The following is a 13,894-nucleotide window of genomic DNA, read 5'->3' as shown; positions in this document are numbered from 1 at the left end:
CTGCTGGTTGGTGACCTGCACACAGCAGGGCTTGGAGCTGGATGAGCTTTGAGCTCCTTTGCAACCCAGGCCATTCTGTGGTTGTATGATTCTGATTCTAAAATCATTACAACTGATTTATCCCCTTGTTTTTCAGACAGTGCACAAACTATTAGTGCCAGCAAAAAGCAGAAAACTAAGTGCCCTGAAAAATGCAGTCGTCTTTCAATCTATAGGTGTAGCTCCTGCTGACCTTCTCACTCCTTATTTGTATGCTTTGGTTGTGATTTGGAACAGAAAACAAGGAGCAAAAAACTGTCTGCTGAGAGCGTGCAATCCACCAGAGGGAGCCAGCATTTTTACATGCTTCCATATGGAGTTCATTTTACGTGAGCTGTTCCACTGATCACTAATGCAGAGCTCTCTTTCCTCCCTGCAGACAAAGAAGGAGCACTTATACACGTGGCGAATTGAGCTGGCGAAAACAGAGAAGTACTGGGATGGATGGTTCAGGGGCTTATCTAACCTCTTCCTAAGCTGTCCAACTCCAAAGCTCTTGCTTTTAGCTGGTACGTATCTGGTTTAAATTCAGCAGCAGCTCTGCAGTGGTGTCCCAGTTGTGTTTTAGAAAATAAGGTCAGCATTTGGCTCAAGTCTTTCTCTCAGAAAGCACCCATTTCTTCCACTCTGGCTGTTCTGTGTATCACGTATCATAAAGCAGCCAGTTTGAGCCTTGCATGTTTGGAATTAGGTCAGAGCCTCTAGGATCAAGATGGCACAAAATGATGTACTGGATTTAAATGCTTGCTTTTGTTGTATAAAGCAAAGAGGAGCAAACAAGATCTAAGCTGCCCTTCAGCCTCCAGTACTCTGACACTTTCCTACAGATGTAGGTGTGACTTTCCTCTGAAATCAGGGATGTTCTGCAGCCAGCTGTAGGCCCTTCTTGTGCTCTGGTAAAGATAAAAGCCTGGAGCAGCCTGGGCTGCTGGTTGGTGACCCTGCACACAGCAGGGGGTTGAAACTGGATGAGCACTGTGCTCCTTTTCCACCCAGGCCATTCTGTGATTCTACGAGCTTCTAAGCTGTGGAAAAGATGTGTTTTAGGCAGAGATTCTTTCCTGTCACTTTACCATCATGAGGTGCAGCTGTGAAATGTTCTAATGGTTGTCAAAGGTGATGTTTGGCTCACTTTCTTTTGATGCCAAAATTTCTCTTTCATAATGCCTGGTAAAGCTCTGCTTAGTTACATTCATTCTGGAATTTCTCCAGTACATCTGTTTGTTTGATTGTAGGTGTTGACAGGCTGGATAAAGATCTGACCATTGGACAGATGCAAGGTAAATATTTCATTCTGTTACCTTAATGCTCTTTTTGGCTGACAACTTGTTGCTGTGGGTACATGAACAAAGATATGGGGGCAGTAGCCTCTTAGAGATGCAGTCTGTTTCAAAGCAAATGTGCACTGAGGATTTAGTCAATCCAAAACTATTGGCCTGTGTGTGGTGATAGGAAAGGTGGAGAAATTGAGAAGGGAGAGATTAAATTAGAAGTTGTGATGAGCTTTCTCCATGGTTTTTGTTCAATCTGGTGTCTGATGTTTCCAGCAGTGGAGCTGCCACTTTCTTTTGAGGGATTCAAGATGATGTTCTGCAAGGCTTTCTTTTTAATGTTTTTTTCTCCCATTCTAGTGATGTTCCTAGCTTAGAACACTTGAAACCATCCAAAACTGTTTGGCCTCTGGATGTTTCTATCAGATTAAGATTCTGCATCTCCATGCATGCCTTTTTTTTTTTCTTCTGGTCCCAGTTTCATGGATTTGCAAGGCATTTGGTATTGGAAAGTAATACAACGTTTATCCTGCTGCCTTATGCTGAAGTGGCCTCACAAGGCAGAGCAGAGGGGGAGGATCCCCTCCCTCACCCTGCAGGCCACACTCTTTTTCCTGCTCACAGTGAGGCATAGTGAGGTTTGTGAAGAATGCAAGAACCTCCTTAGAAGAGTTCATAAATTCACAGTGCTTTAAAGGTTCCAGGTTCTGTTGTTTCCTGCATAGGTGAAAACTGTTTCCCTAAACTACTGCTGTTCAGGAAGCAGGACTGCTTAAAAAGTGATGACTCTCTTAATCTGCAGGGAAGTTTCAGATGCAAGTCCTTCCACAGTGTGGCCATGCAGTCCATGAAGATGCTCCAGACAAGGTGAGCTCTGCCTGGGGGTGAAGCTGTGTGCATCGTGGTCTCCACTGCTTAAACACAACAGGGGCCATTGCTTGCTATGAAGCACAGTTTTACACCACGAGAGCCTTTTGGACATGATACCATCACTGGTTTTTTTTTGCAAAGCAGCTTGGATTTCATCATATTTTTAAGCTGGCTGGACAGCCTGAGTTGAGATGTTAGATGAGACACAGAGCTTGGCTATAGGTTTAATTCTCAAGCTGGTGCTGGTGGGACTAACTGTTACCATATGGAGTGTGGTTCCCTTTAACCTCCTGCCTTCCCTCTAGAAGCTTTTCACTCTTCCTAGCACTAAACCACAGCGTTTGGAGCTCATCTGTGTTGTGCTGAGTTGGGTGGCTCAAGTTCTCCAAATATGGAACAAATGCTATTGAAACAGTTTGCAGACTGAGGAAGCAGAGTGACTGCTGTGTATTGCTGCAGTTTGTGTCCTGACAGGAGGGCTGATGTGTCACTGGAGCCTGTGGTTGGGAACAGGACTGGTTTTAAAGCTTGTTCTGCACCATGAGTGCAAAACTCAGCCTGCCAGTGCTTCCCTTTACCGATCTGAAGGAAAGGCTTTCACCTGAATGCTGCTGTGCTTTTCAACATGGCTTCTAAGTGGTGTGATCAGTGCCAGAATGCTGTCTTGATTTATTCTTAGAAATAACAATGGTTTCACCTAACCTTTCTTTTTGCATGCTAAATGTAAGAAATTACTGGAAGAGGTGGTGAAAAAACTTCTTGGCTGTGTGGTGAGTGCAGAGGTGCAAACACGCGTCTCCTTTTAGACTTGAGCCTGTGGGACAGAAGTCTTCGTTTTAAAGCAGCAGACTTCATTCAGCAAGAAGACCCAAGGGCACATACTGCAGCTGGAACTGCTGCATCCTCTGAAGGCTCTCTGGATTTCTGGTTGTCTTCACCTCCCTTTAAGTTCTCACCTGGTTCTCCTTCCTCCAGGTCGCTGAAGCTGTTGCGACGTTCCTGATCCGTCACAGGTTTACAGAGCCCATCGGTGGATTCCAGTGGTAAGGCCCTGTGAGGGCTGCAGCTGGGCAGTCTGTGAGCACAGTCCTTGCTCTCCCTGTGTGCTCGTGGCTTTCGGTGTGGGAGGTAGCTGGGAGTTCTGGCATAATGCTGAAACCACATATAAACAAACAGCTTGGCATCACAGCCAGGAATTATTTGATGTTTGTGTTCCCCGTCAACTTTTCACGTACTGTCTCGTGTTAATGAAGCCTTCTTCCTTGGAGGGGAGGAGTGAGGCAGATCTCACTTTGCTGATTGCTTTCTCTATAGCCTGCCAGAAGGCAGAATTACAAGCTTTGTGGTATTTGCTTTAAGCAGGTTTTTATTTAAGTAATCAAGGCTCCGTGCCTTGACAGCGACTCGTACCACGCTGCTTTGGCCAGGGAATGCTGCTCAAATCAGACAGGTAGAGCTCTGTGCTTTGTTGTGCAGGCTTTGTCTGCTGACCCAGGTGTATTGAACTCAACTATAGGAGCCAGGTCTCTATATGGCAATGAGAGTAGGTTGTCACTGGTAAGGTTGCTTGGAAAGCCTCCTGAGGGTACAGCATCATAAAGGCAACGACTAAACCAGTGCTCAGACCACGCTCACTAATGGTACTAATCAGCCTCAAGGCCATCTGTCATGTGTCAGTGAGCAGCCCTGAGAAATTCTCTTGCTTTATAGCTGAGAATTCTTCAACAGAAGCTATACATTCCAACATGTACAATGCTGTGGGACTGGTGATACTAAAGGGGTGTTGCTGAGTGATCTCTCCTTTCCCCTTTGTCCTGTGCCTTTGGGGATGAAACAGCAGAAATGTAGGAATGTGGGCTGCATGTTTTAAATTCAGTGGAAGGAAGTGATGTATGAGTGATGAGAGGGAGAAGAGGCAGAGCCAAAGATCTGCAGAGAATACCTTGATTTTAATGTGATCTTTTTCCTTCCCAGTGTGTTTCCTGCTTGTTAATACCCTGCTATCTCCAGCACCGAGTCATATTGTAAATAAACTGCACCAGAGGCCACTGTGATGTACCCCATATCTGTTCATCTCTCCAGTTCAGCAGCAGTTGAGAAGTTGGTGTGAGGTTCATCTTACTTAGAACAGTTCTCCACAGCGTGTCCATGCTTAGGGACTTCCTTGCTGGGAAGCAGCTTGTGTTGAAGACCATGAAAAGCTCTTCAGACCCTCAGAAGTGGGCTCCTCTCTGCTGCCATAAGCAAAGACCTCCTGAAACCCCAAGCCTCCATCGACCTCCATGGTCCCGTTTCTTGGACCCAACTGCAGAAGGGTTGTTGACAATCCAGAGCCAGCAAAGTCACTGCAGCATTTCCAAAGGCTTCAGGATTTCTCTGTGGAATCATCTGATCGTCTTCAAAGTGCCCCTTAGCTTTGGGTTTGGTTTTGTTTTTCTTATATATTCATTTTTTTCCCCCCCCTAAAGCAGTGGGGGAATCAGCTTCATTAGAAGCTCAAGTTCCATCTCACCAGCCTTATGGATCAAGCTGTGGCAGGAAGCTGATGCTGCTTTCTTGTGCAAATTTGGACCAGAGGGTAAAACAAAAAGGCAAGGGTGGGAATCTGGGGATCGTGAGCTCCGTTTCAGAATCTTGCAGCTTTCTTAACATTTGTTTCAAGCTCTCACTGAGGAAAAATAGCCTGAATTACAGGCAGTTTGCCTGTTTGGCCCTTTTCTGCCTCTGGAATGTGTTTATGCTTCCCTCTGTGTAGCTGCCACACATGACTGAGCAGAGATCAGCATCGTTGGGGTGAGAAAGATGCAAGAAGAGCAGCAGATAAATCCCTGGAAGAGCTTGGAGTCAATCCTGCTGATGCAGAGGTGCAGGCAGCTGATTCCCCAGTACCAGAGGATTCACCTTGTTTTCAGTGTCACTTCCTAAATCACCTCGCTGCCTGCCTGCCGTATTTCCACACAAATCTGCAGTTCCATGGGAGAATGCTCCTTCAGGGTTAATTACCTGCAGGCAGTGGGTCAGATTGCTTTCACCTCTCCTAAGAATCACTCTGGAGCATAAGAGCTGGCACGTATTGGAGCAGTTTTTCTCAGTGTGCTGCTGGTGGTTGTCTGAAATCTTATTCCATTTGCCTCGTGTTCAGAACCCCTTCGTGCTGTATGATGGAGGCAGTATTTAATGCTGTTTTGCTGAGGCATAGTTCTGTTCCTGGCTTGATCTTGGGAGTTGTGATGGGCAGCAGTTCTCCAGAGCCATCCTGAACTTCTGGTGTGTTTGAGGTGCAGGTGGGGCAAAGGGAAGCGGTGTGAAGAGCTGGTAAACGTGGAGATTCCCTGTGATGGAGAGCTGCTCCTCATCTCATTCCTTCACATGTGAGTTGTGGCCTTGTGCTGTGCCCAAAGCATCAGGGTGGGAAATGCATGAACCAGAGGCAAGAAAGCCAAATTGCAGAGGGCTCTGCTCATTGCCACACCATTGGCACTCTGTAAATAGAGAATTGCTGGCTCCTGACATTCCTCTTTCTGTTCACTATTGTGACCGTGGTGTAACATCCAGCTGTAGTTCCTGGTGGATTAAATGGACCCTCAGTAACCGAGATGCTACATCTGCCTTTTTCCTGATGCATCCTGAAGGCTGGCAGCATCCTCAGTCCTCCCCACGTATATTTCAGCAGGATATTTAATGTGGCATTGCTCCATGCCAGGCTCTGGGTCCTGGCTGCCTCAGAACTGGATGTGGGGAAGTGAACTGCAGGGATGAGAGCAATAGCGGATGGAGTGGGAATCCCTTCCTGCTGTGCTGAATTGCAAACATTTTTGAGAGTCTGCTTTTGTCTGAAGGATTTCTGCCTGTCTGCAATTGCTTTTCCTGGGAGGAGGGAGCAAGAAGCAGAGAGAAATGGTATTTAGGTGAAAGTTAGCACAGAGAATGAGCTGCAGGGGAAAGTGTTCTCCTTCACTGAATAAAAGTAGGGAAACCCAGGAAGTTCCCCCTCCTTTGCTGTCTGATCAGTGCATTCTTTCACAGCCTTCAGCACTTCATCAGGCAGACAGGAGGAGGCTGAGCTGTAAGGGTGCAGATTTCAAGCAGGAGCGTTTGATGATGTAGAAATCTCTCTTGCCTTTGTTCCAGTCGTTGGATTGAGGATCCGTGGAAGCTTTCACAATGGAAAACCCCGAGGCTTGGCAGGAGCAGATTGCGGTCTGGTCTCTGTGTAAGGGCTGACTTCAGCTTGGAGCCTGCACAGGTTCTGCCAGCTCTGGGGCTGCATGCATCAGACAGAGCCCTCAGCCATTTGTAGCTTACAGGAGCACTGTGACTGCTGGAAAGAAATCTTTCCTGTGTGGCCAAAGCGTGAGGTTCTGCTCTGAACACAGAGCCTGAGTGGATGGCTGCAGTGTGTGGGTCTGAATGGCTGCTCCTCCATGCTGCCATCTCGAAAACAGCATTAATCCAGAGGTGAAACATCAGACTGTGTTGAAATGGTTGCTGTATCACGTTGCTGCGTGGAGCTTGCTTTTCTTTGCAACCTTTTTTTTGTCTCTCTTGTTCAGACACCTTCAGAAGCGAAGCAGGTGGGAGATTCCACCAAAGCCAGTTGAAAATATTGATGGCTGTTGCAGCTGGAGGTCAGGTTGTGAGCAGCTGAGACGTGCTCTCAAGAAATAAGCACTGGCTGGTAAGGAGTGAAAGTGCAGAGGTCTGTGGGCTGTGCTTGGAGCTGTCAGACCCCCAGACCTGACTGGGTTTCCTCCCCTGCAACCTGTGCATTTTGGAGATGGTAGCTGTGGGTGACGTTTGGCAGAGGTAGGGGCTGTGTCTCCTGACTTCCAGCCCTGCTTCCCACCTTTCAGAGTGAACCTTCTGGCTTTTCCTGTTTCTACAGGGCAGGGCTGAGCAATGGCAGCAGGGCACAGCCCCTTGCTGGCTTTCTGCTCCAGCACCACGCAGATACAGGAGCAGGAGAGCCCACATTATCTCGATCTGCACAGTTTCTCTTCCTCTCCATGTTGCCTTTTGTCTTCAGTGTGAATGAGAGATGTCTGGTGAGTCAGTGGGTTTAAACTGGTGCTTCACACACCTGAAAATCTACACCTGGATCTTCTGGGTAAGGTCAAAAACCAGTTTGCCAGCCAAGCCCCCGGTTGCATTTCCACATAAACTTGGCACCACGTCTGCAAAGCAGCTGAAACCTGTAGGGCTGTGCTTAGGTTTTTTTTACTGCATGCTTTGCTGTTGGATGCTGGGCCGGTTGGGTTTCCAGCCTGGCAGGGTGTAGCTCTCAGGTGACCTCGTATCTTTTGCTGTTGTTTCCAAAAGGAAAATGTGTTTGTGTCTGTCAGTCCTCTGGAGACTGCAGTGTCCTGTGTCAGCCTCGTCCTGCTGGTACCTTGTTTGGTGTCCGTTGCTCTCGCCTCCAAATAAAGCAGTTGTGCAAAGCCTGGGTTAGGAATTCCTCTGTTTGCTGGGAAGGGGGAGATCTGACTGTTCTGGGGCTGTCACAGCAGTGAGGGCTGCGTTGGGTTTTTCTGGTGACTCATGGAAGTGTCTCATCCTCGGAAACGTCCCCACATCCCTTCTCTGTGCTCCAATGTGGGGAGGAGGAGGGAATGCTGGAGCCACAGCCTGTGTTTTTCCCCTCCCCTTCACCACTGATTGCTCCCACATGTACAGAAACATCTGAAAGTAATAAAACGTGGTGCTTTGGCTGTTCAGTAACCTGTGCTGTGTTGGACCATGTGTTTTTTAACACGCTCAATGCTTCGGTTGCAGGAATTCAGGGCAGTGTGGGCTGAAGCTCTGTAGGTTTTTATGTACGAGGAGGCAGAGCAGAGCCCAGGTGCTTGGGAAGCTCTTCAACCTCTTCCCTTAAAATCAGGGAGTTTCTTTGCGGGCTGAGAGCGTGCAGGGGCCGACCCCAACCCCAACCATTCTGCATTGCCTGGTCTGCTGCTCCTGTCACCCTATCTGAAATGCACAGAGCAAACAAGTGATACCTTGGCCCTGCCTGATTACCAGGTGCTGCTGGGGAGCCCGGCTGCCTCCTTTGCCTTCCAGTCACGCCAGCACTTAGGTTGGATAGAGAAAAGGAGCTTGTCTGCAGTGCCCTGGGGAAATGGGGCTGTGCATGGGCTGGGGGCCAGGGAGGCTGGAAGGCAACAGCCCCTGCGCTGGCTTTGCTGCACTCTTGAGCTCCAAGGTCCCTCTTACAGCAGCAGCTCTGCAAAAAAGATTCATCGTGTGATGCTGGCAGAGGACAGGGGCTGTGCTGTTCTCTGCTGTTGCACCCTGGCACCAGAGTGGAGCGTGAGGTTGCACAGCCAGGTTTGAGATGCATCCAGACCCCACAGCAGGTTGTTTTTTTGTGTAAGGGTAGTGTTGGCTTTGCTCTGGTCCGTGTGGCTGCTTTGGTCACTCTGGAGCATACTGATGGCTGTAGGAGTGCCATAGCTCTCACTGCTGCTCTTGAGATGGGACAGAGGGTGTGCTTATGGTCCAGGCTATGGAACATGTGTGGGTTTGGTACCATCCACTCCCCCCCTGCCCTCCCAGTAAACCTTAATGCCACACCAAAGTATTTCTCCCAGCCTCCAGTTGAGTCTCCTTGGATTTTATTTTCAACAGATTTCCCGGAGGGAAGCCACAGCTCAACAAAGCACCTCCTCCCCCTGCAGCACCCTCTTCTCCTCATGGATGAAGCCCAGTGGAGCTGCGCTGTGCTGGGGAGGCTTTTCACTGCCGTGGTGACAACGACAGCATCCAGGTCAGGAGCTGCATCCTTGAGCCCAGCTGGTCGCTCAGTCCCGGGGATCCCGGCTGCACGGCCGCCGAAACTCCTGCCCGTACTCATGGATCCACTTGTTTGCCACTGGAAGGGACAAAGGCCCCATCTGTCTCTGTCCCCTCTACCAACCTCATGGGGGTGGCCTCCCTGCTGTCCCTCTGACCCCGAATCACCCTGGGGTGACACCGGGTGCTGCCACTCACCCCACTTGTCCCCAGCCAGCACGGGGCATCCAGCGTGTAGGGTGTCCCCGTCACCGTCACCATTCCTTCGCAGGTTCCACCAGAACAAGGCTGCGTTCTGCAGTGCAGAATAAAGACACATCCCAGGGCTTTGGCACCCCTCAAACAGAGCTGGGAGCTCCAGAATTGGGATTTTACACCCCAAAACTAAGCCTGGATTCCAACAGCTGGGCTCTCAGGGCTGCGGTTTGGCAAAACAGAGCTGAGAGCCCTGAGGTTGGATTGTCATGGGTAGGAGCTTCAAGGTTAAGGGTCAGCACCCCAAAACAAGGGCAGTATACACAGCCCAGATCTGGGAGTTAGGGGGTTGGGGTTTGACACTCCTAAGAGAAAGCTGAAAGGCCCAAACACTGGATTTGGAACCCCTAGAATGGAGCCAGGAGCTCCAGGGCTGGCCTTTGGAACTCCAAAACATCAGGGAGCCGCAGGTTGGGATTTGGTGTTGGGATGGGCTGAGCTGTGACTCTGTGTAAGAGATAAGAAATGGGAGAGCTGTGTCCCCCCCCCCCGTTCCCCACTCTTGGGATCTTGTGCAGGTTCCCCTCACCTTAACCACTGGCACGCTGAAGTTGGCATAGATGAAGGCAGTGGAGCCACCTGCCTCCACTGCACTCAGCTGGAAAAGGAGAAAAAGAAATGTGAGTCACGGCCCTCATCCTCCTCCTGCCCTGTGGGATATGACTGCTTTCCGAAGCACAAAACCTCCCCTGGTTCCATCCCCCATGCTTTCCTTGCTGTGGCATTGCACAAGCTCTGAAATCCTCTGCCAACACTACGTTTTATCACCATAGCCATCTACTTTTAGCACCATAGCTGTGTGATTTAGAGCTGCCCTCGCCCCTCTCCAACCACGTTCACTCTGAACCCTACTGATGTCCACACAGATGCAAAAACAGACCAAAATGGGGACTCACGTAGATCATGACCGTGGCGATCCTGTTGCCCGACTTCATTCTGTAAAGGGGGCTCTTCCTGGACTGCCCCAAAAGCAAGGAAGTGGAAATGGTCAGTCTGTGTGGGCGCTGCTGGGAGACACCTCTTACCCTAATGGACCTCATGGCTCTGAGCTGCCGCCAGGAAAATCCCTTCCTCCCTCTTTCCTCCTCTCCTTCCTCCAGCCCCCTCCTGGCTCCATCCCATGGGACACCCCAGGAACCTCCCTCCCACAGCACCATCCCAGGAGCACCCATAGGACAACCCAGTGACCACCCCAGGACCCTACAGACTCTCCTGACCGTGGCGTGGTCGAAGTGGGGCTCGTAGTGGCCGCCCAGCCCGTAGTTGACCACCTGCAGGTACTCAGCGTAGGGTGGCCGCAGGTCCAGGCCGGTGATGGCCGCCATGCGCAGCTCCAGTGCCCGCACCACTGGGTCAGCTGTGTCCTTCAGCCAGGCACTGTGGGGAAGCTCAACCTCAGCCCCTCACTGACTTCATTTGGGAGCAAATGGGGGCACCCAACCTCAGCCCCTCAATGACTTCATTTGGGAGCAAATGGGGACACCCAACCTCAGCCCCTCAATGACTTCATTTGGAAGCAAATGGGGACACCCAACCTCAGCCCCTCAATGACTTTGGGAACAAATGGGACACCCAACCTCAGCCCCCAGTGACTTTGGGAGCAAATGGGGGCACCCAACCTCAGCCCCCATTGACTTTGGGAGCAAATGGGGGCACCCAACCTCAGCCCCCAATGACTTTGGGAACAAATGGGGACACCCAACCTCAGCCCCTCAATGACTTCATTTGGGAACAAATGGGGACACCCAACCTCAGCCCCTCAATGACTTCATTTGGCAGCAAATGGGGACACCCAACCTCATCTCTCCGTTGACTTAGAGAGCAGACTGGGGACTTGTGGCAATGGGGACACGTTGGCCCCAGTAGTGGCTCCTACCTCTTGCTTATCCGATACTCCACTTTCTGCTGCTTCTCTCCAGAGGCGACCACGGATCTCTGCAGCTGTAGAGGACATGAGGAAGGGACATTGCTGAAGACAGGGCCACCCTCTGGAGGCCCCAAAGCCAAAGCAGGGACCCCACCTTGGGGACTACATTGGGGTAATTATAGCAGCCATTGGCCAAACATCTCTATGGTGTCCCCATGGGGTGATGGAAGCAACACACTGAGTTACGATGTGGTGTCACTGGTAGTGCCAATGACTGTTGTTGGGTGTCACCAACCCACCAAGCCTGGCTGGGAAGGGACACAGTTTGTCCCCAGAACCCTGGGTGGGCTTAATGGCAGCATGGATGGAGCCAAGCCAAACCCACTGCTCTGCAGGTCAGAGTGGTCCAAGGATGGTCCAAGGGGACACCAATGGGGACAGCATTCCTGTCCCACCCTACTGCTCACCCAGGGCCCTGCCAGTCCCTTAATGATCTCAGCCTCGGCATCGCTGACGAAGTCGTGGTACAGCACAATGTAGGGCTGGAGCCGCAGCGTTTCCTTCTTGGCAGGCTGCAGCAGGAGGTAGGGGCTGCCGTTGGTCTCGTAGGAGCAGCCAAGGTGTGAGGGCTGCTCCGGGGCCATCTGGGGACAGAAGGGATGGAGAGGACGTGGGGATGGGGCCGGTGATGAGGTGGGGGCTGTGGTACCCTATTGCCAGCCCTACCTGTGCCCCCAGGCCCTGGCACAGCTCCTCGTAGGCGTCCCGGTTCTGCAGCTGGGTGACGTTGGGGCGCTGCAGGGGTCTCCCCACACGGTCCCCATGTGTTGCCAGCAGCTTCTCATACTTGGCCACATTCGTTGTTACTCTCTGGTTGCTGGGATCTACCAGAGAGAAGGCTTCACCCCAAGCCCATAGAGAGGTGATAGAGGCACTCCAAAACCTCTCCCCAGCTCCCTGGGACCACATCTGAACCCCACGTACCATAGTGGAGAAACTCCCTGGAGAGAGTCAACGCATGGGAGATGTTTCCAGCCTGGATGGGACAGGGAGCTTATGAGCCCAGGGCTCGGCCCTACAAGTGCTGGGAATGGGGTCAGGCCATGGGGCACTGGGGGTCGTGGTCATACCATGAAGTAGGAGAAAGCCAGGTAGTCCAGCGCATCCTCCAGGCTGCCCCGCTCCTCCTCTGGGTTCCAGCTGCCATAGGAGAGGCGAAAGCGGCTGACGGCCTCTTCCAGCCACGCGATGGAGTGGTAGAAGTCACCTGTGTCATAGGCCACCTGCGAGGCAGTGCAGGCAGTGCTCAGAGCTGCTGCTGGATCAGCCTGGCCTTTTCCCTGTCCCATTCCTTCCCATCATTATCTAAAATTACTTTGTTCCAATCCTTCCCGTCCTCACCGCAGCTAATCCCACCCCATCCTATCCCATCCCATCCCATCCCATCCCATCCCATCCCCATCCCCATTCATCTAGTCACATCCAGTCACTTTGTTATCCCTATCCCTATTCTGTTCTGTCCTCACTGTTGTCCCCATTCTGTCCTATTCCCTGTTTCCCTTTCTCATCTCAATCAAGATCCCTATTCCCCCATCATGTCTTCATCTCGTCCCCATTCCATCTCCACCTCCATCCTCATCCCTTATCCTATCCCTGCCCCTAACTCCATCTCATCCCATCTCTATCCCCATCTCCATCCTATCCTATCTCTATATACAGCCTCATCCCAATCTTCATCCCCCTCCCATCTCCATCCCATTTCCATCTCCATCCCACCCCAATCCCTATCTCAACTATCCCATCCCTGTTCCATCCCTATCCTCATTTCATGCCATGTCATCCTACCCCATCCCATCCCATCCCATCCCATCCCATCCCCATCCCCATCCCACCCCATCCCATCTACCTCTTCAACCTCATTTCCATCCCATCTCATCCTATTCCACCCCACCCTTCCCCATCCCATCCCATTTACATCCTTGTCCCTATCTCCATCTCATCCCAAACCATCCCATCCCACCCTGCCCTACCCCATCCCATGCACTGTGACTCAGTCCTGGCTCTGCAGTGGGGACTCTGCCCTGAAGAAAATCCTCAGCCTCTATCAAAGCATCCTAATTCCCTCTCAGGCACCCACGGGCCCAACTTTTCACCCCCTACTGGGATTGGGAAACCAAGCACCAAGCTTTGGAACAGCACTGGGATGGGTTGGGCTCCAGGACGGGATCATAGGGCTCCCAGACACCATCAGCTTGGCTTCTCCCCTCCCCGAGCCACGAACCATCACAAATCCCCAGTTTGGATGAGATCCACGGGATGCCTCAGGGCTGATTCAGCAGGGCCACTTCACCTCCACAAGCAAAGGGAAAAACTCAGCGTTGCTCCATGGCAGCAAAACAAGATGGGATTTGGAGCTGGGTGATCTGTAAGAACCCTTCCAACCTAAGCTATTCTATGACACGCTTCACGGGGCTGGGATCGCCCTCACCTTGCCCACGTGGAAGCAGTCATCGGCCGAGAGTGAGACACGCCGACCAGGGCTGTAGAGGGGTGGGCGGTCAGTGCTGGCGGGCTGGAAGAGGCCGTTGGCCATGCCCTTGACGCTGAGCGCGTAGACGTCCTGCAGCCGCATCAGCGCCCGCGCCGCCCCGTCCAGGTCCTCAGCTCCAGGCAGCTCCCTCTGCAACTCCTGGAATCCGACGTGGAGAGCTGGGGAGGGAATGGGGCGATGGAGGGGGGGTTTGGCCAGGGCTTCCAACTCAATGATTCCGTGATTGGTGGAGCTTGGAGGCTGCCAGCCTCC

At 51.6% G+C, this 13,894-nt stretch overlaps 2 protein-coding genes across 6 annotated transcripts; one reads left to right on the top strand and one right to left on the bottom strand.

Annotated features, from left to right (window-relative positions):
• The first annotated feature begins 297 nt into the window (after positions 1-297).
• LOC122191687 (protein phosphatase methylesterase 1-like) lies at positions 298-7,898 on the top strand. The gene is made up of 5 exons (XM_042892058.1): positions 298-548; positions 1,275-1,319; positions 2,113-2,177; positions 3,156-3,223; positions 4,155-7,898. Exons 1-5 carry the CDS (start codon positions 392-394, stop codon positions 4,171-4,173), a joined length of 354 nt encoding a protein of 117 aa, XP_042747992.1. The 5' UTR covers positions 298-391; the 3' UTR covers positions 4,174-7,898.
• An 876-nt stretch (positions 7,899-8,774) lies between these two features.
• P4HA3 (prolyl 4-hydroxylase subunit alpha 3) lies at positions 8,775-13,861 on the bottom strand. Of its 5 annotated transcripts, XM_042892054.1 has the most exons (12): positions 13,580-13,607; positions 13,373-13,441; positions 12,222-12,374; positions 12,076-12,127; positions 11,818-11,975; positions 11,559-11,735; positions 11,101-11,165; positions 10,433-10,601; positions 10,121-10,183; positions 9,754-9,822; positions 9,168-9,264; positions 8,775-9,048 (listed from the first exon to the last, which is right to left on the bottom strand). In XM_042892054.1, exons 2-12 carry the CDS (start codon positions 13,373-13,375, stop codon positions 8,978-8,980), a joined length of 1,077 nt encoding a protein of 358 aa, XP_042747988.1. In that variant the 5' UTR covers positions 13,376-13,441; positions 13,580-13,607; the 3' UTR covers positions 8,775-8,977. The 5 variants fall into 5 exon arrangements, with proteins under 5 accessions (XP_042747988.1, XP_042747990.1, XP_042747991.1 ...); XM_042892056.1 differs by lacking the exon at positions 13,373-13,441 and having other exon boundaries at positions 13,580-13,861; XM_042892057.1 differs by lacking the exon at positions 13,373-13,441 and having other exon boundaries at positions 10,442-10,601; positions 13,580-13,860.
• Positions 13,862-13,894: the final 33 nt, after the last annotated feature.

This window comes from Lagopus leucura, unplaced genomic scaffold (genome assembly GCF_019238085.1).
Source record: "Lagopus leucura isolate 7727_CA_CO unplaced genomic scaffold, USGS_WTPT01 210-6_obj-0_obj, whole genome shotgun sequence".
Lineage (NCBI taxonomy): Eukaryota > Metazoa > Chordata > Aves > Galliformes > Phasianidae > Lagopus > Lagopus leucura.
This window is presented reverse-complemented; position numbering and strand designations above follow the sequence as displayed.

What these genes read in the sequence shown, in the direction of transcription:
- LOC122191687 (XM_042892058.1), top strand. Translation starts at nt 392, where the DNA reads ATGCAGAGCTCTCTTTCCTCCCTGCAGACAAAGAAGGAGCACTTATAC. An exon ending in AAAGCTCTTGCTTTTAGCTG is followed by an intron (nt 549 to 1,274) that starts GTACGTATCTGG and finishes GTTTGATTGTAG; the next exon opens with GTGTTGACAGGCTGGATAAA. An exon ending in ATGAAGATGCTCCAGACAAG is followed by an intron (nt 2,178 to 3,155) that starts GTGAGCTCTGCC and finishes TCCTTCCTCCAG; the next exon opens with GTCGCTGAAGCTGTTGCGAC.
- P4HA3 (XM_042892056.1), bottom strand. Translation starts at nt 13,723, where the DNA reads ATGCGGCTGCAGGACGTCTACGCGCTCAGCGTCAAGGGCATGGCCAAC. An exon ending in TGGCTTTCTCCTACTTCATG is followed by an intron (nt 12,128 to 12,221) that starts GTATGACCACGA and finishes TGTCCCATCCAG; the next exon opens with GCTGGAAACATCTCCCATGC. An exon ending in AGGGACTGGCAGGGCCCTGG is followed by an intron (nt 11,166 to 11,558) that starts GTGAGCAGTAGG and finishes TGTCCTCTACAG; the next exon opens with CTGCAGAGATCCGTGGTCGC.